Raw genomic sequence first — 27861 nt, forward strand, 5'->3', positions numbered from 1 at the left:
ACACAAGCCATTGGATTTAAAGAGAGTTAGAAAGTCCTCCACAATTAAGAGGTTATTTTTTTTTATACCCACTCTTATTTTAAGAGCATTGGCTTGGTTAGCAGCACACAGGCGGTTATTTTGGTTGAAGCGTGCGTGCGTGCGTGCGTGCGTGCGTGCGTGCGTGCGTGCGTGCGTGTGTGTGGGACTGAATTAGTCAAAGCAACCAGGCACTGAGGACAGTAGTTAAGAAGAAGAGGGCATCCATTATAAAGTAAATAGATTGTGATGCAGCCAATAACAGTTCTGGACCAAATGAGTGCCGTTAACTTATCCAGGAATAAAACTTTAAACAACACATATTGAATTGCATCCACTGGGATATTTTTGTTCAGATGATATTAATAGGTTTCTTCTAGCATTGCCCAATAAGTATGATATCAAATGAGGTATTCTATTTCAGCACATCACAATTGTGTGGACACCCTCCTCCACTAACTGTCCAATGAGAGCCGAGGATACCATTGGGCGGCGAATCGGAACAGAAGACAAAGGGAAGGAGGAAACGCCGCGCCTTGGTTGGCTTAGGAGGCGTTGATGTCACTAGGTCTGTAGCCAATCAGGCAGGACAGAAGACAAGAGTGTGAAGGGAAAAAAAGAAAAGAGTGAATGGATGTGTGGCAGACCGGAGGAGGAGAGGAGGAAGTAAACAAAAGGAAAGCAGGAACAGAGGAGGAGGGAGAGAAACAGGGGGAGAGGCAGTCCCGACGGAGAAGAAAAGAATAAGAGAGGAGTAAGAGAGAAAACAGATGTTGGAGGAAATGACAAGACAGAAAAGACGACAGTAGCTGGAGCCAAGGAAGCTGTCAGACTTTTCTCCTAAACCTGTCGATTTGGCAGTGTGTGTGCACATTGTTTTGATCTTACCTGACACAGAGATAGCTCTTACTCCACTCCTGACTGCTTCTAACTTTTTCTCATTATTTGATACTCTATAAAAAGAAGAAGAAACAAATTAGACAATAATGAAACATCAGTCAAAACCGTAAACACTTGAAGAAACATACCGAGGGTAAATTGAAGCTTGTTATTTTGATAGTTGTATCCTTGGAAGTAGTAGCATGTTGAAATTGGGTCTTTAAACCAACCCTGACTGTTTCAATAATCTCCCTGCCTCCTCTGTCTGCGTCTGTATTTGAGCTCTACTACGATCTTTACATCACAGACCACAAGAGGCAGGGAGAGAAAGAGAGAGGGAGAGCAAAGAGAAACTTCGAGTGAGAGAAGGAGAGAAAGAGGAGGAGACCAACCAAGTGTTTAAAAACCCTAAGTGGAAAATATTTGGCTCCTAAACTTATCTCCTTATTTGACCACAGACAGAGAGAGAGAGAGGAGAAGAAGGAGAGGGAGATTTGAGTTGAAATGACTAAAAGTAAGCAAAAACGTTGTGTTTAGTTTAGTGACAGTTAAAATGTTAATGTCCGGCTATGGTGCTGATTAAACAAACACAATGAACCACTAAATCTTTGTTTAGCTAATGAAGAAAATAGGCATCACAGCTCTAAATCATCAGATCTGAGATAAATGTGTGATGTTTCTTTAATGTAAACTCTAACAGTACTACGAGTGAGCAAGGTACCTACTTTGGGATGGAAGGCAGTGCTCTCTCTCCCTCTAGAGGACAAAAACACACATCATCAGGATCAAAATGAGAAATTAAATCACACTAAATAAAGATTACAGAAACGTTTTAACTAACCTGCATACAAAATAAATGCATTAAACAGCATTAAAAAGGAGACAAACTTCTTGAAACTAAAAAGTGGGAATTCAGTGGCCATATCTACTTGGATGGATTTTTTCTTCTCCACTAGGACGTTATGTTTTTGGTTTGTGTAACCGTTGCCAAAGGGCCAAGGAAGAACCCATTCAATTTGGGGTTCATTTTACTTAAAGGTGACCCATCATGCAAAATGCACTTTTGTACGTCTTTTATACATGAATATGTGTCCCCGGTTTTCCAGGGAACTCACCAAGTGTCAGAAAACACAACCCTCTCTATTTTCCTCCATACCCAAATCTCTAAAAAAGGGGCTGTAACGGATCTGATACAGACTGATCCAGATTTGAACACTTCTGTGACGTCACAGAAGTGGCGTTACGGCTATTGGGCCAACTCCACCAATCAGGAGGGGACAGCCACGGACATTGCCGTTCGAAAGCGCCGGAGACGCTGTAGTACATATGCCAGGCCTGTAGATGGTGCTGTTCTCACAGAATCAGCCCATGCAAAGACAGTGTTGAATTGAGCCAAATAAGGAATGGCTAAAATGCATGATCTGTTTGGTATTTTGAAAAATAAAAAGTATAAATATGCCTTATATAGGTATGGTCCTACACTATATTATTCAAATATAGCATGATAGGTCCACTTTAAGGTGACGAATTACGCGGTCTATATGCTTTGCGAATTCCCTTCCAATTGTGTTATATTCAAGAGCACAAAAACATGATAACACTCTGTGGGCACAGGGTTGTGTTTTGATATTTGTGCATCCTAAAGAGGCGGGATGAAAAGGAGTCATGTTAAATGTTATACCTTTCTGATATCGAACGATGAAAGAGTGAGTTTCCATGGTGATGAGTCGACAGTAACCGTCAATCAGGTCAGCCAAGTTCTCTGCCATGGTCAGTGATGCTGTCGTAATCGTGAGAGGCTGCACACACACGCACACACGCCTGTTACAAAGAGCCATTATCTCCAAAGACACACATATTCTTACACATGACAGCACAGGGGGGGGGGGGGGGGGGGGGTTCCAGCTGCTCCTTACGTCAGGGGAAGACTCCTCTCTCACAGTATTTGTGGTGTACTTGTGTGTGAGTAAATCCAATACTAAAAGCCATTAAAAAAAGAAAGACTGCACTCATATATCTGCGTGTGTTACCAGACCGTTCCTCTGTGAGTAGAACCATTATGTGGGAATCTATACATGGAGGAGCATTAGTTAATGTCTGTATCCATCTCAGCCACTCACTTGCAAACAAAGGGCAAAGTAAGCAAGCTAAGCAGCACGATGGGCACAGCTTAGGGTAAACCTTTAGTATCCAACAGAGGCCAAACTGGTCATCATGAATAAACAAATACTAATAGTACTTCCTTTAGAGAGTGAGAAACTAATTTATTTTCCTTGAATTAGCTTCACATATATCTCTAAAAGCGTCTAAGATTGAACACTCTTTTTTATATTTTGCACAATAGCCCAAAGCATTGTTTTCCCTGCACCAACAACAACACTTCCAATTTGTTTTTACTTAAAACTTCTCAAAAGATACTTTTCTATGTCTTTTCAAGTCCTTTTGAAATGATTTCTCTACCTGAATGTGAGGTAGATTGAGAAAAGGTGTGTAAATCATAAAGGTAGATTACCGAAAAGGAGAAGCGATGAGTATCGTCTTGTTTTTAATCATAGCGATAGACCAGTAAAAGTCACCATTATGAGTTGCTTCATATGATGATATTATTAATGGCATTTTTTAAAACCAATTGTACATGTATATCAAATGTGTATGCCTAGACAAGGAGACAAAGATTGTAGTACCTCAGCAGCTCCGGCTACGTTGAGCTGTAGCATCCCTTTCCTGTCCTTCTCCTCCATAGCCGAGTACTGGATGGACTGAACTTGATTGAAGTTAGCTAGGTGGGTGGGCTAGGGACAGACGGAGGAACACAAAACAATTGGAAATATCGATATTTATTAACACTCAATATAAGAAGATACATTTATTATATATTGTTTTTTAGATGCAGTACAAGTGTTGAAGCTATTAAAGCCCCCTTATTTTTTTTAGGTTTCAGACATACAGTAAAATATATCTCTCAGTCACATTTTCAGTTTTTCCAGCTGTATCAATACAATTCTGAATAGGTTTCAATTATTAGACAACCAGTAACAGAGTACCACTCCAGGGCTAAACATTTTTTTAAATGTAACAAAGATGGCCTACCTTAGAAAATAAGAAAAACAAATAACAAATAATAGTAAATAAACAAAAATAATAATGATGGAAAGAGAATACAAGTGACATACAAGAGTGTTAAAAAGTATTAATGTATTAGCAGATGCATTACAGGGGCCCATCGCTTGATACATGTATTTTTCTGTAGGCGTATTAAAGCTCCTTTTTAAGCTTGGCTGTGTAGGAACTCACCGTGGATCCCTTGTCAGTGAGGTAGCTGATCCCTTCCTCTGGCCCGATAGCCAGCTCCACCTGGATCACCCAGCTGGACTGTGGGAGAGAGGAGGAGGGGTACACGTTATGAGAGGAAGAGAGCAGAAGGACGTTGGCACAGCACCACATCTCAGATACATGCAGAACCTGATCCCGCCAAAAGAGGTCAGCCTTACACCACTAACCAGAGCCTTCAGGTTACATCAACACACCTTGGAATAGATTAAACTTACCCCAAGTGCACATTTGAAGCACTCCTTGTCGTAGCGGTAGATTGGAGCAAGTATCTCCAGAAACTTGAGGATGCACTGCTCATCGTTGAGATTGGCTACCTGCTTGAACGTCTGCTGAATCAATTTACGCAGGGTTTTAGCCTGGGGAGAGGAGATAATTGGAAAGGGAGAACATTTCAGTTAGATACTGACTTTAATTAAAACTGATTTAAATGATAGAAAATCTGCAACTAGGAGAAGAAAGAGGAGTATGCATGAGAACAAATGTGGTGTGTGTGTGTGTGTGTGTGTGTGTGTGTGTGTGTGTGTGTGTGTGTGTGTGTGTGTGTGTGTGTGTGTGTGTGTGTGTGTGTGTGTGTGTGTGTGTGTGTGTGTGTGTGTGTGTGTGTGTGTGTGTGTGTGTGTGTGTGTGTGTGTGTGTGTGTGTGTGTGCAGAGACACTAACAGAGGAAAACTTTGATTGACTAATAGTCCACTCTGGTCCCGATCAAAATGACCTCCCCACTTCACCGTTCAGATCAATACACAACGAACTGTTGGTTACCACTCAATTAAACATCACAATCTGCCCATGTGTGTACTGTCGCTTAGATATCACTTCATGTACCGGTAAGTGCATATGAAGACTCTTAGTGTGACAGTTGGTTTATTCAGACATGATTTTTTGTGTTGATTATGTGACTAGAGTGGACAGATGGGGAATCGAGGGAAATAAAATCAATCTCGGGACATTATTAATCTTTCCCTAGACATAGAGATGCACAGCACACACAAAGGTCAATCCTCTTCATCTGATGTATATATAAAAACACTGTGACTTATATGAAGATGAATTTACCCCCAAAAAATGCTATCTTTAACCCGGTTTAACCCAACAGGATATTGAGCTTCACTACATCAAATCATTAGTGTTAAAAAAATTATAATTATAAATGATGTTATCCAAACACTCATGAAAATACACATCGACACAGGCACACATACAGTACAGACAAACTATGAATAGCTCTCCATGTATAGATAAAGATAAAGATTAAAGGGGATTTACTGCACTACAAACCAGGCTTAAAAAAGCACGAGTGGATTTACAGTAGACTGCTTCATCAAATTAAGGTCAAGCTACAAGAAATAAATGAACAGTTTGGCAATTAAGATCCCAACCAGAAAGGTATTAACTGTATTGACTTTTAGATGTGAGCTAAACACAAGCAATAGACTGATGACAGGTGAGTTTAATGAGACCCAAAAACCACATCATCAATAGACCTAGGGCGTGAATAGTCTCTCCATATGCATTGAACCTAACCTATCTGAGGGTGGTATCATTCATTACAAAAAAGTGTTTATTAATATGAATTAACCATTTTATTGAGCCACTATGAATTACAATTGCTACTATATTTTTGTATTATTCCGATGTAAAAAAAGCCTTTCTACACTTCATTTCAGAATGACTGTTGCCAGCTGTCTACTTATTAATCCTGAAGGAATCAAGAAGCCTTAACACACACACACACAAACACACATTACTTTGTGTGCAGCCACATGTGTGTGTGTGTGTGTCATTTCAACAGATGTCACGACACAGAAATGATTACAGAATATATTGTGTATTCGTTTATATGTGTTCTTGATAGGATCAGAGTTTTTTCATTCCTCAAATTCCACCACACGCTCGTACACATACACACAGAGATATTGTCTTTCCAAAGTATCCTCCCTTCCTGAGAGGAAATACTGCGAGGTGCTTTCATCCTCATCATCATGCTGACTGTCACCGTAGTCTCTCTGCTAAACGGTCACACACAGTTTATATATAACATTATTTTATTAATCAGTTTAGTGACAGAAGGAAGGACAACATGTCTTGGCATATTATGTCTCCGTGTTTCCTCAGATGTGATTCGTCCACGAGTGGCTGGAGGTCATATAGTGTTTTGATTCAATGTGAGGTTATGTCACAGTGGCTTAAGCTGTTGAAAGCTATTCTTTCCCTTCAAAATTGTTATATATTTCATCAAGAGAAGAGAACATCCTTCAGACACTCTGATAACAGAGTAATGGGAGGAGTTATAAGCATTATTCAGTCAGGAATACTGACAGCGACCAGTTTCAGCCAGAACAGGCCTTCATCATGGCAGAAAAAGCTTTTTTAAATCAACTTAAAATGCAACTTAAACGTCATGTCAATAACCTGCTTAAAAAGCTGAGGGTTAGGCTAGGTTTCTTCTACAGGAACAAGTCCTGTTTCTCGCTTGAAGCCAGGAAAAGGCTAGTCACTGTGACCTTTTGACCTTTGCTGGACTATGGTGATTTGATGTATATGAATGCACCTGCCCATTGCCTGGTCAAGTTAGATGCTGCATATCACAGTGCACTGAGATTTGTGACAAACTGTAAAGCATTAACCCATCACTGTACCCTGTATGCAAGGGCTGGTTTGCCTTCACTAACTGTACGGAGGCTCAGTCACTGGTACATTTTTATATACAAAGCCATGTTAGGGAAACTTCCATCCTACATCTGCTCCCTGATCTCACGGCGAATTGTAAGTAGCTACTGCCTGAGATCGCATGCTGTGTTTTTATTAAATGTGCCAACTGCTAGGACTGTCTTAGGGAAGATGGCATTTAGATGCGCAGCTCCACTGTCTTGGAATAGTCTGCAATTGAAATGGAAACTGAGCAATCTGGTGTCACTAAATGTTTTTAAAGCTCGGTTGGATGCTACTCAATCGGAAGCTGTTGGTACCTGTTCATGTGGATAGTTATGTAAATTGTAAATCCCTGTAATGATGCTGTAAGATGTTCTTTTTGTTGTTCTGTTTATGTTTTTATGTTTCATGTGGAACCTACTTGAGCAGGTCTCCCTTGAAAAAGAGATCAATGATCTCAATGGGATACACCTGGATAAATAAAGGTTTGAAATGAAATGAAAGTGATGTTTCATTCTGTATTGTGTCCTGACAGTAATAGTTGTATGTTTTAGTTGCAAATATATATTCAAATAAAGCATAAGAATGTATATCATTGCATTTCAATCAAATCATGTTGTGATCATTCATAAGGTTGAGAGCAATTCAGTCATCAGTCTGATGATGGGGAAAACTCAAATCAAGCTGGTTGATCAAACTCTGATCTCCAAACACACTAAAGGTCAGTTTTACTAAACCTGCTGCCCAGCCTGTCGAAATGAATGAACAGACTCTGCTCTTTATAAAGCTTTCAACACAGCAAAAAATCACTCACTCTTTACTACCACAGCCATCTGCTCCGGGGTTTATGTGTGTGTGTGGAAGTAGAGTCCATTGAGGGTGAATAATCCCATTAAATGACTACCATTCTCTTTCACCAGAGCGAAAGGCAGAAACATAACTGACAGCTGTGCTCTCCAGCAGACGCACATCCATGTTAAATGAAAGAACCTAATACCTCTACTAGTTTAGTTTGCCTTAGAATACTGAAGATGGACTCCGGGGGAATGTTTGTTGTTATTACTGCCAAAATAGTAGAAAAATTAGAAAATAGGAGAGGAGGGAGAGTAGGTGATGAGGGGGGAGTGAGAGGGTCTTGACAGACGGGGGGACCCCAGAAGGAGACGCACATTGACGCCTCCTCCTCCCTCCTCATTGTTGCAAAGAGAAAGTGGGTTTAAACATGACCTTAGGGTCACACACACAAACACAGTTTCCCTCCCTCAGCAGAGCATCTGTCCGCCCGCCTGCTGACATTAAGACCTTTTCAGGTCACTGGGGCCTTTCTTTCACACAGACACACACCAAAACCCTCCACAGAAACGCGTGCCGTAAATATATCAATGACAGAGAGACTGCATTGTGCAAGCACACCAAGCCATCACTGCAAACATACACAACACAACGGCAGAGCTTTCTACATGTGTGTTCATCTCACAACAAAACGTATATCCAGGGTCCCGCGGGGTGTGGATGTATTGCTAAAACAAACCTTAGCTGTTTCCCTTTGTGCTAAGCTAAGTAAACCATCTTCTGGCGGCAGCGTTATAGTTACTGGACAGAAATAAAGAGTGTTTTTCGATTTTACTCTCAGCAATAAAACCAATAAGGGTATCTCTTAAAAAGCACTTTAATGGTGAAATTTGCAGAACAGAGATCAGTCCCTGGTAAAAAGTGAATCCATCACAAAAGTCTTTGTACAGAATATAAGTACACTTTCTGGTTCGTATTCATTCTTTTTTGTCTCCATTCACCAAAACTGTGATGGCAAGTCTCATTCATATATTGTTGAGTCTTGGCCTACTTCACATTTTGCCAGCCAGCCCAGGTCCAGCAACACATTCAGTCAAACATTCAGAAAGTTGGCTCAAAAGAGCTGTCAAATAAAAGTGTTGCTGGATATAAACCACACGCTTTGGTTACCGTTAGTAACTCCAGTGGATCAGATGTGGCAGCTGCTCAATTTTGGGAGTGCACAACTTCCTTAAACTACATCTCCATCAGGAACAGTCTTATTGAACCATTTATTCCACAAACAATTCACAGGGAGAAAGTGAATACAATGTTTTAGCAACCTGAGACATTACATTGTGTGTACTATTGTGTGATCTCTATACCAAGTCTTTGTTCTCACCTTGACTGAATCCAGCAGGTCTTTTGGGAAAAATCGCCTCAAGCCAACGTCTTTCCTGGAAGGAGAGACAGAGAGAGATACGAGAGGAAGAGAGCAGAATGATTACGCTGTAATTACACTGAGGAATGTTAATTGGCAAGCACTTCTTTCTTTATCTGATCTCAAAAGCTTATGTTTTGCTTTGATTACAAACAACATCAACAGACAGATAGAGTCAGGCAAGACCAGTCGACTGAAGACAAGAAACAGAAAGCTGTGACTAAGTGCTGACTAAAAAAGCACTACTCATTTTTTCCTGAGAGACTGGGGGAAAGCAGAGAGAACAGAAAGAGAGAGATAGAGAGAGGCCGTACAAAGAGAGGGAGACCACAGAGACAAAGAAAGATGTGCGAAGCTAAAACAGGAAGCTGGCTAATGATTCAAACTCCTCTAGAGAGAAGACAAGGGGGAGGAGGAGAGATCGAGTGGAGAGAGTAGGGGAAAGGGTGAGAGCTTACATCATCTTATTTCTCCCACATAGGTCAAATGTCAGTCAATTATCATCACAGTACTATAACAATGTGTGGTGTACGACAGGCTTGTGACTTCAGTTAGAGAGAAGGTCAGCTGGTGTACAGTAGGTAGTAAATCACAGATAAGACGCTGCCCTGTGGTTACAGTATATATAAACTACCAGGCTTGCCTCAGCTTGAAATATTCCAATAGTAGTATTCTGCTTAGGGCTAAACCGCATCATGTCTATAAGAGAATACTTAGAAACCCGTTTTGGGGGAGACACAAACATGTTTTACCCTCTCAAAATGTCAGTCATAGAAGCAACACGAAGCACAAACAGAAAAGAAAAGACCTTTGAGAGATGACAACAGCTAACCTCAAAGAACGAGCACTAATGAAAGCCCCCTTAAAAAGTCAGCTCAGAGACCACAAGGACTACAGCCAACTACACCCAGCCGATGCAAATCTGTTGAGACTCATTCTAAACTTGGAAAATAAACTAAAAATACGGGGGAATTCAATTCATCATCATGTCTGAGACGTTTCCTGTAATTGCTCAAAAGTAGAGGGAACATAGACACAGTGTTTAATTTGCACTGTTTCAATCCAGTTACTTCATTCCAATTAACTGCTAGCAGAAACTGCTGAGTGAACATGCAGAAGAGAGAAACTCTTCACAGTAAACCTCTTGTAACTGTCATCGGAATCTCTCGGAAATTGTACACCCCCATAAAATACAATTTTAATGACGGTACGTTGCTATTTAAAGAACAAAAAGAAACGGCAAAGATGGAAAAAGTGGAGGATTTAAAAGGGTGAAACAAAGACACTGTTTTAGGATGGTGTTAGACCGCAGACACTCAACAAAAGCCTCAATGGCAAACTCTTAGCTTGTAGTATTCAAAGCCTCAACAGCATTTTCCCCTCGCACTCTTGTTGGCTTAAAATATGCATGATGGCAACCATCAAAAGGGAGAGACAGAGTTACAGAAGAGAGAAAGAACACAGGATAAAGCAGACTAAAAAAGAGGAAGAGAACATAGAGAAGAAGGACAGACAGAAAGAGGGCTGAGAGGACGGAGAAGAGAGACAAAGAGATATCACAGGAAAGACAGAGAGCATTCTTCTCAGTTGATTGAAGAGCTCGTTAGTCTGACGGACAGAAAAAAGGCCTCATTGGAGCAGGGCAGCTCATTCGAATCGGACCAGTTAGAGTCGAGCCTTGTTCGTGCCAAAGTTTGTTAATTGTCTTCATCAACATCCATCTACCCGGGAGCTGATGGTGGATTAAGACACAGAGCAAACCAGGGGCCTAACATAGAAAAAACATCCAAGTAAATCTACAGATATGAATGAATATTTACCACGTGATAAGGTGACTGGATAAACAGTGTTTGAATAATAATGGTAGCTAGACTGTACATTTTCAGTCTTTACAGAAGTTTGCACAATTCCCAAACGCCTACTGAAGTTCTTTGTATTGTTTTCTGCAGTCCACAGGTTATCAGTAGATGCGTAGGAACCCTGAACCAAACACTGAGAAACTCTTGTTTTTCTGTTATTTCTGATGGATTACAAAACATGTTTCCATGTAGAGGAAGGATGTGATGTACGAGAAAGGTTGTACACTTTGCTAATGAGGAACATACTTACTCCAATAGTTCATAGTTGGACTTCTTGTCCAGGGCGTTTCCTCTCATCTCTTTGAAGAACCTCCTGGAAAGGAAACCATCAAAGCACATGGAGAGAACAAGGTCAGATACATTCACTACAGACTGCAAGTTATTAAATATGCACCAACAACCAGTCATGTTTAACATTTTAGCAAGGCAGAGAATCCTGGTACAACTTCACCAACTTCCAAACACACATTTTGGCTTGTTGCCTGAAGAGGTTTTTTTTCTTTTATGTTTAATATTATTCTAAGAAGGAGGTGTTACTTTTAAATGATTGACATGAACGAATGTTGGCAAGAATGATGAGTGTAGCCAGGAGGAAATCTTTAAAGGTTTCACACAATAACAACTCATCAGGTGAAGGAAACAACTGTCATGGATATCGCCTTAATTGCTAGTTTAAGCAAAAAATAGATGGAATGAGTTTGTGAAATTTTGTGAAAGTGACACATTTTATCTTTGGGAACCAAATTTGACTTTTGATGTCAAACGAAAATAACCATCTAACATGTCAGCTCTGTGTTATTCCTGCACAAAGTCATGAAGAGAGCCATCGCTACACATTGTGAGCAGTTTTACCTGATTTCTAGACAGCCCAGTTTGAAAGCTACATCTTGTTCCACCTGTTCCCCAATCTGTGTCATGTAGTCATGCTTCACCTGGGGTACACAAATACACATGAAAGTTAATTAGTACAAACGAAGAATGTCAATCTCACGCACAAATACAGACACAGTTCAGCTGACCTACATTACCCAAACGCAAACACACACAGAGTCCTTCAAGCAGTGCCATATGTCTCAGTGCTGGCTTGCTGCTGCCGGAAAATGAAACATGTTTGTGTGTCTGGTTGTCTGTTTGTGTGTGTAAGTGTGTGTAAGTGTGTTTGTGTATGTGTGTACCTGGTGGTAGAAGTAGTTGAGTGTTGGTTTGTCTTCTGTAAACTGCTGCACAAAGCCTTTCGGAAGATACCGGATCCTTAACTCATATCTACAGGGTAGAAGAAAGGGAGAGTGATTAGGTCAGAAAGAGATCAGACCATATTGTATTTCACCGTAAATAGCAAAACAAGTTACTCAGTGTTTTTATAGTTTTAAGAGTAGAATCAAACTTTCAGGGCAAATTAAACACAATTTACACGACTCTAGAAGCCTTTTCACAGCACATCTACATTGTTACCAAAAATGCAATTGCGAAAAATAGAAGGTTTACTTGATTTCTTTGAATCCACATCCATTAATGTATATTTTACAGCGTATTTATTTTAACAACTTGATTCCATGTTTTCAAACCGTCTTCTATCAGGTAAAAAATGGAATGAATACGTTTAAGTGAGGGCAAAGAAGAGCAGAGGAAGGATGCAGGGTCAACTAAAGAGAAAATATTTATTTAAAAAATAAGAAATCTTCAAGACAGTATAGTGACAAGGAGAAGAGAGAGGACAAGAGAGAAGATGAAGGCTATGAGGAAATTAATAATATGCACATGTGAAAATAAGATATAGGACCGATTGTAAGATCAGTGGAGGAGACGCAGAAAAGGGACAGAGAGAGTTGTTGATCTAGTCAGACAAAGCAGGCATCTGGTTCTCTCTCTTTTTATGTCCACAGTGCAAAAGGTCTCCACCTCACAAAGCATCATCACCCAGACTGCCACAATAAGCGCAATATATACCAGAGCATTAGCATCCAAACTGCCTGACCACCTACACCACGCCGCACCACACAGACCTCTCATCAAAATACAACAGACGGGTTGCACTTTTTTTTATGACGTTGTTTGTTTACCACAAATCACTTCTGCTACTTTGGTGTACAATAAGGCGGACTGCTGAAGCCAACTGTTTGAGAAGACAATGAGTTTAACTAAATGTACACAAACACATACATTCAGAAATTAAGCTCATCCACTGAACTGCATGTAAACTTAGTGAATATAATAATCATGTTATTACGTAATGTGTTATTCATTGGTTTTGCCTGTTGGTGGAGTACCAACAGATTACTGGTCACACATTAAAGTTGCAGTTCAACTTTGTCTCAAGTAAGGATGGGTACCGAGCGCCGGAATTAAAGGGGCCCGGGGCTGAATTATTAAAGACTGTGGTATCGTTAAGCTCCAACGTTATCGTTTTTTTTTTTTTTTTTTTTTATCGGTGGAGACATTTACATCACATTACATTGCATTATTCTGTATTTAAAAAATATATGTCATTATGTATTATTGCTACATAAACATTATATTGCAGTTTTAGTTTCGCCAACTCCATTTCTAATATGCAATAACACTACAAAATGCGTCTATGATGTATTTTCGATCTTTCCAATCCAGACGAGAGATCTCTCTCCCCTGTCTGTGTGTGAGGGGGCAGGGCAGTTTACATACATGCGGCTGCTAGATGCATGCAACACACACACACACACACACACGGCAGAGATGGCGGAGAGAACTAAGCGCCCCAAGGTGTGGTTAAATGTTACCCGTCTCGATGTGGACAATGCTCATTGCCAAAAGTGCAATAAGAGTTTAGCATGTAAGGGCGGTAACACAAGCAATTTGTCTAAACATTTAGCAAAAGTGCACCACATTCAGACGGAGAAATGCACCGTTTTCGACTGTCTTTCTAGTAGCTCTGAAGCCCCATCCACGAGTAATGTTTCCACGTCAGGTATGTTATGTATACCTTAAAGGTGACCTATCATGCAAAATGCACTTTTGTACGTCTTTTATACATGAATATGTGTCCCCGGTGTTCCAGGGAACTCACCAAGTGTCAGAAAACACAACCCTCTCTATTTTCCTCCACACCCAAATCTCAAAAAAAGGGGCTGCAACGGATCTGATACAGACTGATCCAGATTTGAACACTTCTATGATGTCACAGAAGTGGCGCTACAGCTATTGGGCCAACTCCACCAATCAAGAGGACACAGCCACGGACATTGCCGTTCGAAAGCGCTGGAGACGCTGTAGTACATATGCCAGGCCTGTAGATGGTGCTGTTCTCACAGAATCCGCCCATGCAAAGACAGTGTTAAATTGAGCGAAATGAGGAATGGCTAAAATGCATGATCTGTTTGGTATTTTGAAAAATAAAAAGTATAAATATGCCTTATATAGGTATGGTCCTACACTATATTATTCAAATATAGCTTGATAGGTCCACTTTAATCTTCCTCCAGAAGACTCGTTAGGCCTTGTTGTAGGCCTGTGTTGCTCTGTACCACTGTATTTATTTATGCAGTAAATACTTGTTTTTTGTTTGTTTTTTACAGTTCTATAAGTACACATTATTACTTGTTGTACTGTTAGCCCAAAAGCCAGCTAACACCCAACATGTATGCTCCACATGATCTTCCACCTGCTTTCCCCACAGTGCAGCACATTTCAACCTTTACAACCGCTCTGTCTATTCAATCAGATCCTAGCATAACAACAGCTCTGGGTCCTTTGCAGCCTGAAGCATTGATGTGTTGTGTCCAGATACTATTCCTAGATTTGCCAGAGAAGACTCAACCTATTGTGACCTTAACCAATCTAGGTCAATGCCAACACCAAACCATCTAGCAAGATTTAGCTAAATCCAGGGTTATCATGTAGACAGAACCCAGAACGAGCTTCAGCAGAATGTGTTTGATATAAACTTTGTTATGCAACAGAGGCACAATGACACACTCTTCTTTTCTCACCTCCACTCCTCGTTTGGTCGTGCTTGTTGTAATTCGTAATTTTCCCTGACGTGGGACACGCCCATATCAGGGTGGAGCCAGTGCACCTGATCCCTGGATTGGCTGTTGCTGAGGCGGAGGCCGAAACAGGACGTCCAGCGCACTTTGTGGATGTCCAGAATCTTCTGAATGATTCCCTGAAAATAAAGAGTAAACAATTTATTTTTATAAACGATTTTTCAAATGGCACATTTCCAAAAACGTTAGGTTAAGGGTAACAAAAATATAATTTTTTGAACATTTCTGCAGAGATTTCTCGTAGTACTGGTGTATTTGGGTAAATTGAGCTGCATCGGAAACCATTTACCCCTTAATCTGTAGTCATGGTGAATTCTATCAGTGTTTTCAGTGCTGATAAAAACAAAGATTCCCGGTTTGACAAAAACAGCAAGTCTGGCATTTTGTATCAGGTCAATGAGGGCACATGTGTGTGGGTCTACTTCAAGTGATTTAACATGACGTTCACACCCAAACAAGTTGACAGACATCATACACACATGCATGATAATGCTCACACAACCATGTGTGTTGCCACTCTAGGGGGTCTGACCTAGATTCTGAATGAAAAAAAGTGAAAAGATGGAGAGGAGAGGATTGGTATATCCTGTATGACTGCTGATGTTTGAGCAGTGTTGGGGAGTCCACCATTGGAGAGGATCTAAAAATACACTGCTAAGTAAACACACACACCCTGAGGATATGCTCTGAGGATTAATAGCACTAATGTAGAATAACAACAGCCTTATCCAGTTTCAGCCGTTTTAAAAATTGTATGTAATTGTAAGGCGTCTCGTATTTTTTGTTACCATGTCTACATTTAGTTCATAGTGTTCCATAAAAGCGTGTCTCTCTCCTTACCCTGACATCAGTTGCATCTCCATATCGGATATTGGAGGACCAGCAGCTGTTTTCAGTGTTGGTCTCAAAGTGATGGAAGACTTTCAGAACCCTCTCCACGGAGCCTGCCATGGTTCGGTCCGACACCCCCCCGCTCAGCCGCGACTTGGCGCCTCCCAGAAGGGCATGGTTCAGGTTGGGGTTCAGGTTGGGGTCCAGGTAGGCCGTCGCCATGGTTTTCCCTGCCGACACTGCCGCTCCTGCTAGGTGTCTGTCATATTCTGGCATAGAGAGAAGATCAGATATTGGGGGAATGAGGAAGAATATAAAGTAGAATCAGAAGAGTAAATTATAAACATTGACTACTGCCTCGCACACACATACTATTAGGGTAAACATTTTTTACAAATGTTTATCTTGATTAATCATTTGGTTATCCTAATGCCCTAAAGGTGACATTCACATTGCTTGTTTTGTGCAGCTAGCAGGCCTAAACCCAGAGACCTTCCGTGTACTATGATAAATGACAAGAAGCAGACAATATTTAAACATAAAAAAAGCTGGAACTAGATAATGTTTTGAGATTTTGGCAAAATAAATAAATAGGAGAGTGTCAATCGGCTACTCGAATAATCACTTGTTTCAGCTCAAATTTAAATGTCTTGTTTGGTCCAACTAACAGTTCATGAACCTAAAGATATTGAATTCATACGAAGACATACAAAAGCAGCAAATCTTAACAAATAATAAGCTGGTTTCAGTTGGAATTGAAGAGGTAGCGCATTTACAAAAAAAAATGCTTTCAGCTTTAGTCTGTACAATGCAATAATAATATGGACTGATGCACTAGTCATGTGGATTTTAAGTCCTGTTCATCTTACTTGAACAGCAAATGCCTCACATAGATAAGACATTCTTTGGTAAAGGTATAAAAGAAACTGAACAATGAAATACCGGAGAGAGAAATAAAGAGAGAGAAGTACAGTCAGTCAGGGTCAAAGCTTAATGTCACCACCTGGGTCTATGACACAAAGAAGACAAAGAACCTCAGGCTGACGCTTTTCCTGAATAAGAAGTTGTGGCATTGACACACTTCCTGGAATTCCATTGTAACTTCAACTGGGAATGCCCGACAAGAACTACCTCCTCTCTGTATGAGGGTGCAACATGTGTGCTGTTGTTGTCATGACACTGTGTACTGCTTCTCTTTTGTCCTGTGCTTATCCTCCTCTCTCCTCCATTAAAGGAAATTGATATGTACTTGCAGGTAATTACACCTGGCAGGAAAAGACAAAGAAAGCACTTCCTCACTGTCATACACAAACGCATAACTGAGAGGAAAGCCTACAGTTAACTTGTTGAGGGATATATCACAGTTAGATAAAATACGTACTAACATGTTATTTTCTCAATTTCATATGGTAAGGCCTTTAAATCAAATCATTCTGATGGCTTTAAGCACATTAGCCTGCCTCAATCTATGTATCACACACACACACACACACACACACACACACACACACACACACACACACACACACACACACACACACACACACACACACACACACACACACACACACACACACACACACACACACACACACACACACACACACACACACACACACACACACACACACACACACACACACACACACACACACACACACACACACACACACACACACACACACACACACACAGTAGCTTTGGCTGTACACCAAGTCAGTTCCCATGGAGTCATATGTCACACTGTGTACTTGTGTGTTAGAAAAAGAGATTTCATTCATACCTCTTTCCCAACACATGGGGAAGGGGCTACAGCCGCTCATCGCCATGGAAACACATGTCTGTCCCTCCCTGTCTCTGTCTGCACTAAGGACAGATAGACAGCTTGCAGTCTCACAGCCACGCATCACACACACACACGCTGAACTTCTCGTGTATAGAAAGGCTACATAAATAAACACACACACACAAGATCCTGACACAACTGCAAGAACGCGCTCACATAACCCAAACACACAGACACACAGTCGGTCTCCAAGGCAGAAATCTTTGTCTTCAACTTTTTGTCCACAGCCTCGTTAGCCAACAGTTAGTTCCAGAGCAGTAATCCTCAAACAGGCTGATTTTCTGCTCAGTTAGCACTTTGTCCAGTGTGAAGATGCTACATCGAACAGGGAAAGTGTCACACAAATAGATTTCTTCGTCCTTCCAAATCCATTCTGTAATCCATGTTATCCACAGTAGCATGAGCGATGTAAAGTTAGCTTCTTCCACAAACTTCCCACCTCTTCCTATTCAGTCCGCTTCTAAATTACTCCTGAGCGGCCCCTCTCTGATGACACAACCCTGTTTGTTTTTTGCCCAATTTCTGGCCCAAGCCGGCAATCCATGGTTACGCAGTTGTCAGGAAAGAGTCAAGCGATCTTCACTCAGTGGAGTCCCTGTGATGGTGACAAAACTGCTAGTCCAGAAAAAGTTGACAGCCAAATCCAACTTGAAGTGTTGATCCAATGGACATTCAGTTAGTGAGTGGTCACAGAGAAGGAGAGACAAACTTAGTGTTGAAAAAACAGAAAGTGTTCTTCACGGAAAAAGAATGTGAGAGAGAAAGAGTGAGGCAGAAAAACAAAGGAAAGAGACGCAGAGTGAAAAACAGAGAGGGAAATGCAGCGATTGTTACAGGATAAAGAGAGGAAAAAGAGGACAGAGCAGCACGACTAAACAAAGTTGAGTGGAGAATGAGAGAGCTTGAGAGAGAGAGAGAGGGCTGCTGGAAAAGCAGGAGGAGCTAAAAACTATTAATATGCTAATCTCGCCAATCTCTTGTGTTCAATGAAAATAAAAGCTGACCTCAGAACAGCCCATTATGTTCTACCAATATTGCAACCATCTCAAATGCAACACAAAAGAAGAGGAAATATATATTAACTTGACATTTTCTAAGAAATTACAAGACACATACACAGTATTTAATTCACTGACGAGAAGAGGAACAACTAATCAAAATCGCAAAAAGAAAACCGAAAAGTACAGAAACAGTCATCCATTTAATAACTTCATTATCCAACATTGAGTTTACACTCCTCCAGGACAGAGACCTCCAAACTGTCCACAATTATATAACAAGCAATAGGTTTGGGAAAAAACACAATGATACAGCACAGCTACTGCTTTTTTTTGTTTTTTTTGTCGAACAAAGATGGATAAATCAGAAATATGCCAAATATGTGTTTTATTAGATCACAATTATTGATAACAATCTGCTTAATTTGCCAAGAAATCATTAATACATCGCAATGATTGCAATACTTTGCCAAATGGTTACGATTGTAATTACTTTTTATTGTGACTTCAGTATCCTGATAATATCATACGTTCAGGGTTAATGGTTATTTCCACCCCATATTTAACACAAACTACAACATCCCATCAATTCTACTCTTTCTTCCCCAATTGGCCAGCTTACTCAAATATAGATCAACCATCTTTCTTCCTAACGAAATATTGTGTATAAAGAAACAATATGTAAAAATGAAAAGAAAACAATCCCTGAAGTTGTTAAGACAATAGAAAGAGAAGAAAAGAGCATCTCTGCCAACACAGCCGTTGCCCTGGCTGTGCCCAGCATGTAAACTAGCAGCTGTTAGCAACATGCCAACCACTTATAGAATAGAATAGAATCGGAGGGATGAAACCCTCTTTAATGGTCGCACATGCAGAGTACACAGCACACAGTGAAATTTGGCCTCTGCATTCAACCCATCCTAGTATCAGGAGTCTAATTCTAGGTTCACTTCCAAACCACAAGGTCTCAATCAATCACACTTCATACTGCACATCCAGTGTCGTTCAGCGTGTACTTTGGGGTCACACACTCTCGAGCTCTCAGAGTGCCCGAGGTGCTGCCCTGAAGGCTCATCTCCGAGGCAACGTGCCTTCAATATCCTGCGAGCAAGTGGCACCTATCACAGTCTGTGGGCGTCGCCACTGACCAGATGCCAGCCTCCATAAATCAAATGGACATTTATACAGCCGAACACATCCAGTGAAGAACAAAAGGGACTACAACCAGCTACTGAAAAGCACTAATGCACAAAGCAAAGTAGGAAAATATGACATCTTAACAGTACCTGATCTGGACCTCACCTTGGAGCATTTACAGGAATGTGTGTGTCAATGTGTGTGTGTTTCCTTAATGTTACATCTCAGGCATTGGCCATTGTTATGAAAATTGAGTGGTTGCAGGGGGTGTGTGTGTGTGTGTGTGTGTGTGTGTGTGTGTGTGTGTGTGTGTGTGTGTGTGTGTGTGTGTGTGTGTGTGTGTGTGTGTGTGTGTGTGTAAGCCTTTTGTCAGAGGGCCGGATGTTGCCATGAATAGGAAGCGCTCTTTTGGGACTGTGCCAAAGTCTGTCTCTATCTCGCTGTGTTATGAACACGTAATTATTTTTGCAGGCGAAGGAGGGAGACACAACCTGCATCATCTACTGAAATGCAAATACAAATTCAATGATGCTGCTAAACCTCAGACGTATAATAGCTACTTTGATGTCTGTGTGTGTGTGATTTCAGTATAAATAAGTATGTTCTCACCCATGCCTTGAAGTTAAAATTCAAAGGCTATTTAAACGTATTGAATAAATTGACTGAGTGCCTTCCTGCTTTTAATCCACCTCACTAATCAAGTCCAAAAGCGGTTCCTTTAGGCTCAGCTTGATGTTTAATTTGTATATATATTTTAAACTGATAGGATTAATCTGTTAAATTTCTGTTTGACAGGTTATTGGTTAAACGGTAAATTATTAACATACATAGACGGAAGGAAATAAAACCTATTTTAATCACTGGTACTCTGGAATTACCCTTGAAACATCCTGTCCAACTTTGCTTCTGTATTTACATCTCCATTGTTATTCTCTTGCTTCCTCAAAGCTGGCATTTAATGTGATTCACATGACACTGGCAACTTAATTCATGATATAACGGACCAGCAAGGCAGCCTTTCGGGGCATAATAACATGACACATACATATGCTTCCCTGCTTATTTAATTTTAGTAAGGCCAAAGGAAAAATATATATACCCTTAGGTATTTTGGAGTTCAACTGTCTTCAAAGAGTATATTGTGTATGTGGCAGTGTGAAGATTACAATTAGTCACACACTCCAACTCGAGCGATGTTCATTCTCTCCCTCATCCCTGTCTACACTAATGAAACCAAAACACCCACACATCGATAGCCCCACTGTTTTCTCTCTTCTTACACAACCACACATATGACTAGTGATCATCAGTGATGCAGCAGCTGTGTATGAAAGCTACTCACCTGTGTAGTAGACAATCCGGGAAATATCTGAAACAAGCACAGAAATAACAAAGTCAGCTGATATGTTTAATGAAGAGTCACTGAATAAAGACATCATCAGGGAACACAAATCCAGCTGAAGTGTATGGAGTCCCACAGCAGGTGTTCCCAGATCAGTTACTGCATGTGATTTGTTTAGGGTAACAGAACCTGCTGAATAGCTTCATCAATCAAATTAATCAATGTCCTGTTGACTTTTCCGCAGGATATTGATTGATTACAAAAAATCCATACCCAATTGTAACATGTTATACACCCATAGGAGGTTTGATAAAGCTTCATTGGTTACGCTAACTAGCTTAACTGGGTAATGGACAGTGATAAGGTTTCAGATCAGTCTACCATAACCTTTGTTTGAGGGGCCAGGGGGGCCTGTTCCTTTGACCCTAAGGTGGCTTTTTAATGGCTAGCTTTATTCTCTTTCAGCTTACAATCACAGAGGGGGTGGGCAAGTCATTCTGCTTTATTACTTCAACCTTTATTTTGCAGCAGGAGGAATTAAAGCACTGGCAACATTCAGTCTGTGGTAATTTGGAGATCTACAGACACAGGTGATGCTGCATTTACATTTTTCTTTAAACTAAGTGAATTCTGTTTGACTGTAAAAGTTTGCCAAAAGTCACCTTTATTTTGTCTTTATATGCATCCTACATGGGGCACGTGAAGAGAAAACAAGCAACACAAAGTTGGATATCAGGCGCCATATGGTGCAAAGAAGGCTCCTCAGTCCTACTGTAATTATCGAGGGGCTTTGTATTCTGCACTACATTGATATACTACAACTCCCACAGGAAGAGCCTTTTGAAAACTTGACACCCGAACCTATCACATCGAGTTAGAGCAGTGATAGGGCTGTGTGCAGGAAGAGGTCAGCAGGATAAGTGCCTAAGAGCTTTGAACACACTGATGTACACACACACGAAATTATTGCAGGGGTTGTCAACTAAACATGATGTAATGGTAAGAAAACCCACACATCAAGAGCAAATACCAGTGAGGTGACTCATTGTATTATCGACACGACTCTTTGTAACATGAAACCATGACCCTACAGACAGTGTGTGTGTGTGTGTGTGTGTGTGTGTGTGTGTGTGTGTGTGTGTGTGTGTGTGTGTGTGTGTGTGTGTGTGTGTGTGTGTGTGTGTGTGTGTGTGTGTGTGTGTGTGTGTGTGTTTTTACCTGATGTAAAGTGCAATCAGAAGGCAGAAACCAGCTAGCAGCCTCACAGAGCATTAAGGGTTTAATCATTTCCTCTCAATCTCAACAACATGGCAACATGTTGGGATGTTGTTAGATTAATCCCAAGATAACCATTATAACAAGTGACTTAACCGTATCCTAAATGGATCAAATGGAGCAGGATTAACCGATCTGGAGATGGTTCTCCGAGATAATGACATCTGCAGTGGATAGATGTGAACCCTGCACACACCATCTGTCATATGGGATGCTCAGGCTGGATATTTATCTAACTGTCTCTCTTGTAAGCGTTCGATGCAAGTTAAGTGCTATGTAGCCTGACATCTGCAACCAAAGTGGCGTTGCTACTGTCTAGACTAAAAACCAGAGGAGACTGTGGCCTTTTCCTGTCTGTGAAACAAGATCAAACTGCACCTGAAGAGCAGGGATAAAATATTGCTGTCTTTATACAAATAATGAGTTTAGACACCTCTTAAACACATGGATTATCAGCGCAGGGGTTTTTAAAAAGTGGTTATTTTGTGATTAACGCTGAAAAGTGCTTACTTTAGTTGCCATGTATTTTTCTATCCATCTCTCCCATAGCAGTGCTAGCATGGGGCTAATTACATATCAGTCTGTGTGAACAGCCTCCACATGCAAATATATCAAAGAGGGCATGCGAACACAAGCACTCTCACACACACACTATCTCACACAGACACACACACTTGGCCAGTAGACTGGCAGGCAGCCCAAAACACCTGCTCCTCAAGCTGTCCTCTATAAGCAGTCACACAGGAGAGGAGAGGAGTAAAGATTCATTTCTCAGATCTATGCAGATATGCTGCTCCCATCAATTATTTAGCACATGTTGTCACAATGAAAGTCCACATTTGTTTTTGTTGAAGGTATATATCCGTGAAGAATGCCTTCTCCAACTTTCTGTTTTCCTAATGTGGGTTTGTGACCTATACTATTGTGGAGGAGTAAAAGAAAAATATATAGAAGAGGTCTCGCTGCACAACAATAGTCAGACTTACGCCAAAACACAAACAGTTGCCCACAGAATTATAACTCTGTTAGATGAAAAAGAAAGAGAAAACAATTGGTTAGTCAAATTGAATTTACTAAATTAGATTGTTTAATACTGGTTAGTTAGCCATTAAATGGAGGTAATTATGTGCATACTTATACTAAGCTGTTTACACTAAAGATACAAAAACACAAAGGGAGAACAAACTGTCAGCTGCCTACTCACATACCTTAACATAAGTATAAGCAATATGCTAACACACTGTTGAAAGTCGCCATGTCGGCAGGCTGTGTATAATTGCACATTCTTCACAGGTCTTTGGTAACGGTAATTAGACAGAACAATCAAAAGAGAGTCTGCTATGCAATGATATCTTAACAACTGGTCTCACATCAGTAATTAAATTAAATACAGTTTGAAGGAGGTCAGAGAGTCAAGACAATTCTTATGCTGCAGATGGAAATCCTATAAAGGAGAAATTAAAAAAGGCAAAGTGGTTGTTTTTGCAATAATTGGAAAAACTACAAGAAAAGAAAAAGGTGTGCTCAGTTGAAAAACACATTAACATAATCAAAAATACATGACTGTGCAACAAAGTACTGTGTTTCAAAATTACAAGGTTTTTCATGCGTTTTTAGTGAGAGCTTGCGTTTATGTATGTGTCAAGATATCCTTGACATTTTCCCAATTTTGTTTGAGTTGCTATGGACTTACAAGTATTTTTACATTTAAAAGGCCGAAGCAGCTGACAAAGCGGTCCTGTTTGGTAAATGGAAGTAATGATAGGAGATATGTAACAAAACAGTGTGCAGCTCAACAGTCTAAGTCAGAGCAGACTGGCTGAGGAATTGAGCCAGATGTTCTGTTTCACACAAAATAATGAAACACCACTCCTGCAATAATCAACTGAATTAACCTGATGGGTCAGTGTGTGTGTGTGTGTGTGTGTGTGTGTGTGTGTGTGTGTGTGTGTGTGTGTGTGTGTGTGTGTGTGTGTGTGTGTGTGTGTGTGTGTGTGTGTGTGTGTGTGTGTGTGTGTGTGTGTGTGTGTGTGTGTGTGTGTGTGTGTGTGTGTGTGTGTGTGTGTGTGTGTGTGTGTGTGTGTGTGTGTGTGTGTGTGTGTGTGTGTGTGTGTGTGTGTGTGTGTGTGTGTGTGTGGACAATGGGGTGTTACTGGAGCGTGCAGTCTTACGATACAACAACATAACCCCTCAGGCACCAATCACACACATTATTCACATTCAGACAAACATCAAGCAATTATTCAAAACTTGTTACAACAAAAATTAAATATGTTGCACACAGAGACACCAACGCACAGATGATGCATACTCCAGATAATCCTACATGCAAGCAACATAATAAGGTCACGTGAACGCACGACTGCTCACACACATTTATCTTCAAAGCGCACACACTGACACACACATTCACTCAAGTGTGTAGAGTTCAGGTGCCGTGATAAAGCTAACTGGATTACTGGAGCGGCATGCACGGTACTGTATCACACTCAGACCAGATACACAGCGTATAATTTATCTGACATATTAAGGATGAATGAACCAGTGAGATAGTGTGGGCTCTAAATATTACACCAGTCAGTTCAATAAATCAAAACATCTGACACTTATGACCAAATACATGTTGTTCCCTGGTGTTAATAACAGCATATGTATGTACATTTAAAACATGTTTTTCTAGAAGAAGAAATTCAAACGCAACATTGTCTTTCATTTTGTATGAGAGCAAACACTAGGGAGCTCGTTCATAAGGCTAAAAAATGAATACTCAATTCCGATTGGCCAATGAAAGCCTGGGCTTACTGGCTTGACTCTATGCTCTGTTAGAATAGAGTAGGACCATTCTAATGTATGTCAATTACAAACTATGCTAATTCTGCTTCTGGTCAAGTTCAAGTCCTTCTTTTAAAATGTATTTTTGTGGAGCGTTCCCGTATTCGAATCAAGGGTCTTAGGATAAAGGGTGTTGTTATAAAGACTAATCATTCTCCTGAGACATGTTTACGATTTATATCAATTGTACCTTTTCAATGCTTCTCCCTGGCAAATCCAAGATCAATCATCACATCTTAAGAACGGTGGGATTAAATGCTTGAGTGGAACAGCAGGTATGAGTGAAGCGTGTGTGAGTAAATGTAACTATATTTATATAATTAATAGACCAGTTTTAACTAAATGTAGTGAAGTACATTTCACACATTTGTTTTGTTAAATAATAGTCTCCTTTTCAGTTACATCTACCTAGCATTTAAGTGATATCTACATATTTTTTTCAGTAGTTTTGACTTAGGGTTACTATTCCATTGACTTAGGATTTTAATTATATTTACTAAAAAAAATTATGTTATGGTACTAAATGTAGTTATTTAGACCTACTTGATTTTCTTTACTTACATTTACTCAATTCATAAGGTACATTTAAATGATTTCACAGCTTTAAGATTTACTCAATATTTTTAAGTGTAAATTTGTTTCAACAATAAAATTGAGTACATCATCGTTTTAGTTTTTAGAGTGTGTGTTTGAGCGTGTGCTTCTTATTTATCAAATTTACATCAATTATAAACCAAGATCGAAATATTATAACATACTCAAATATAGATGACTCAACCTAGAAACAAAAAGCCAGCGGGGGATTGTTACGTGCCAGCCTTTACAACATACACACACAAAACACACATGTGTAAACAGAACATACTGAAATAGACATCAACACCTACACACAGAGTCATGTGGGAAACACTCTACATAAGGGCGCACATACTTGTATTCAAACACAACCTGCTAATTTGACACATGTCATCTCACAACTGCTTTCCACACACACACACACACACACACACACACACACACACACACACACACACACACACACACACACACACACACACACACACACACACACACACACACACACACACACACACACACACACACACACACACACACACACACACACACACACACACACACACACACACACACACACACACACACACACACACACACACACACACACACACACACACACACACACACACCAAGTTAAAGCCTCCTACATACACAGTTAACAAACACAAGCATCTCGCATTGCCATACACACACCATTTTTCAGTTATGACTGACTTTCATTATTGATTAATCTGGTACATTAAATGTCAGAAATTAACAATAGGAAATCCATGTCATAACAACTAAGAGACCAACTAAACAACGTTAAATATTGTGTTTTGTTTTACTAACAGTTATCCAAAGCTGATTACTATACAATAGAAAACTGCCGATATCATCAATACTTACAACAGTACTGCTCAGTAATGACAGTAAGAAAAAACAAACAAACAATTCAACCCGAACCAACGCCTTATGATAGATACATACAGTATAATCTGATATACAAATGTATTTTGCCAAACCAACTAACTTTTAATAATATGTTTAGACTTAAGATCCTACCATTCATAAAAACTAACAAAGTGAACATACACTACTTTATACTGTATGTTTCAAATCTTACCATAGTATAGTCCTTCCATTTTAAGTCCAGAAGAGAAGAGAAGAAGAGAGTAATCCCCCCCTGAGAGGCAGCTAAATTAGAAAAGCCAAAATCCGGGGCTTCTGTGGTCTTTGAGCTGAATTTGAGATGTGCTAGCCAGCTAACTCACTAATGATGGCTAATGTCGGCTTAAGCTTACAACCCTGCCTCCTCCTCCTCCCTCTACTACTACTACTACTCCACTGACACTCATATACACAGCAGCACGAGTGGGAGTAGAGGGAAGGAGGGAAGGAGCGAGGGGTGGTAGGCAGCTTATAACTGTGAAAGGGGGAGGGACACGAAAGACAGAAAAGGAGGAAAGAGGGGGGTGGGTGTCTTTGTGTCCCAGGAGAGGGGTGGAGGGGGAGAGAGGGAGCCAGATGTACAGGCAATGCAAAAGAGGAGGGAAAGACAAGAAATGATGCGACTTTATGAAAATAAGTGAGAAACATGAAAGGGAAAGAGACAACTGAAGAATATGGGGAAGAAAAGAAATGAAAGTGAGGAGGAAATAATTTAATGGAAAAAGACAGAGCTGAGAATGACAGAGAGAGAGGAAGAAGAGTGTGAGCTGTGTTGCCTTTGGCTATTCTGCCCCTCTGACACAAATGCACCGAGGAGCTACTCCATTAGTCATAATGCAATATTCTCAACCCAACGTTTTCCAAAGAAATCATCAATCTTCAGAACAAAAACACGGGGAATAACAGACAATTGTTCCACTGACTTTTGTTTGGTGAGGGGTGCACATTTAATCCAATTACACTGAAATCAAATCAGACACAGGGGTAGAGGGCATAGTAAACCCACCCTACACTAATATTTTGGGACAGAATTGACTGACCTAAAGGCTTGAACCTTGACAACTGATTTAAAACTAATTGAGAGTACATGATGATTAACAAAATATAGTAATAAAGTTTTAG

At 40.3% G+C, this 27861-nt stretch overlaps 1 protein-coding gene across 11 annotated transcripts in view; it reads right to left on the bottom strand.

Moving 5' to 3' along the window:
- ptk2aa (protein tyrosine kinase 2aa) overlaps nucleotides 1-27861 on the bottom strand; it is a 59179-nt gene that overhangs the window by 22094 nt on the left and 9224 nt on the right. For 3 of the 11 annotated variants that reach the window (XM_079655911.1, XM_079655909.1, XM_079655910.1), the window contains exons 1-14: nucleotides 17584-18494; nucleotides 15810-16069; nucleotides 14913-15088; nucleotides 12126-12213; nucleotides 11803-11882; nucleotides 11201-11263; nucleotides 9053-9107; nucleotides 4446-4586; nucleotides 4192-4269; nucleotides 3582-3689; nucleotides 2579-2696; nucleotides 1623-1653; nucleotides 907-971; nucleotides 502-588 (exon numbers count right to left, since the gene is read on the bottom strand). In XM_079655911.1, the coding sequence (XP_079512037.1) occupies nucleotides 502-588; nucleotides 907-971; nucleotides 1623-1653; nucleotides 2579-2696; nucleotides 3582-3689; nucleotides 4192-4269; nucleotides 4446-4586; nucleotides 9053-9107; nucleotides 11201-11263; nucleotides 11803-11882; nucleotides 12126-12213; nucleotides 14913-15088; nucleotides 15810-16069; nucleotides 17584-17707 (1474 nt within the window). In that variant the 5' untranslated portion in view covers nucleotides 17708-18494. Of the gene's footprint in view, nucleotides 1-501; nucleotides 589-906; nucleotides 972-1622; nucleotides 1654-2578; nucleotides 2697-3581; nucleotides 3690-4191; nucleotides 4270-4445; nucleotides 4587-9052; nucleotides 9108-11200; nucleotides 11264-11802; nucleotides 11883-12125; nucleotides 12214-14912; nucleotides 15089-15809; nucleotides 16070-17583; nucleotides 18496-21123; nucleotides 21151-27861 lie in introns of those variants that run through there. The other 8 variants (XM_079655913.1, XM_079655914.1, XM_079655912.1 and 5 more) reach the window with 5 other exon arrangements.

Source organism: Notothenia rossii (assembly GCF_949606895.1).
Source record: "Notothenia rossii genome assembly, chromosome: 10".
Lineage (NCBI taxonomy): Eukaryota > Metazoa > Chordata > Actinopteri > Perciformes > Nototheniidae > Notothenia > Notothenia rossii.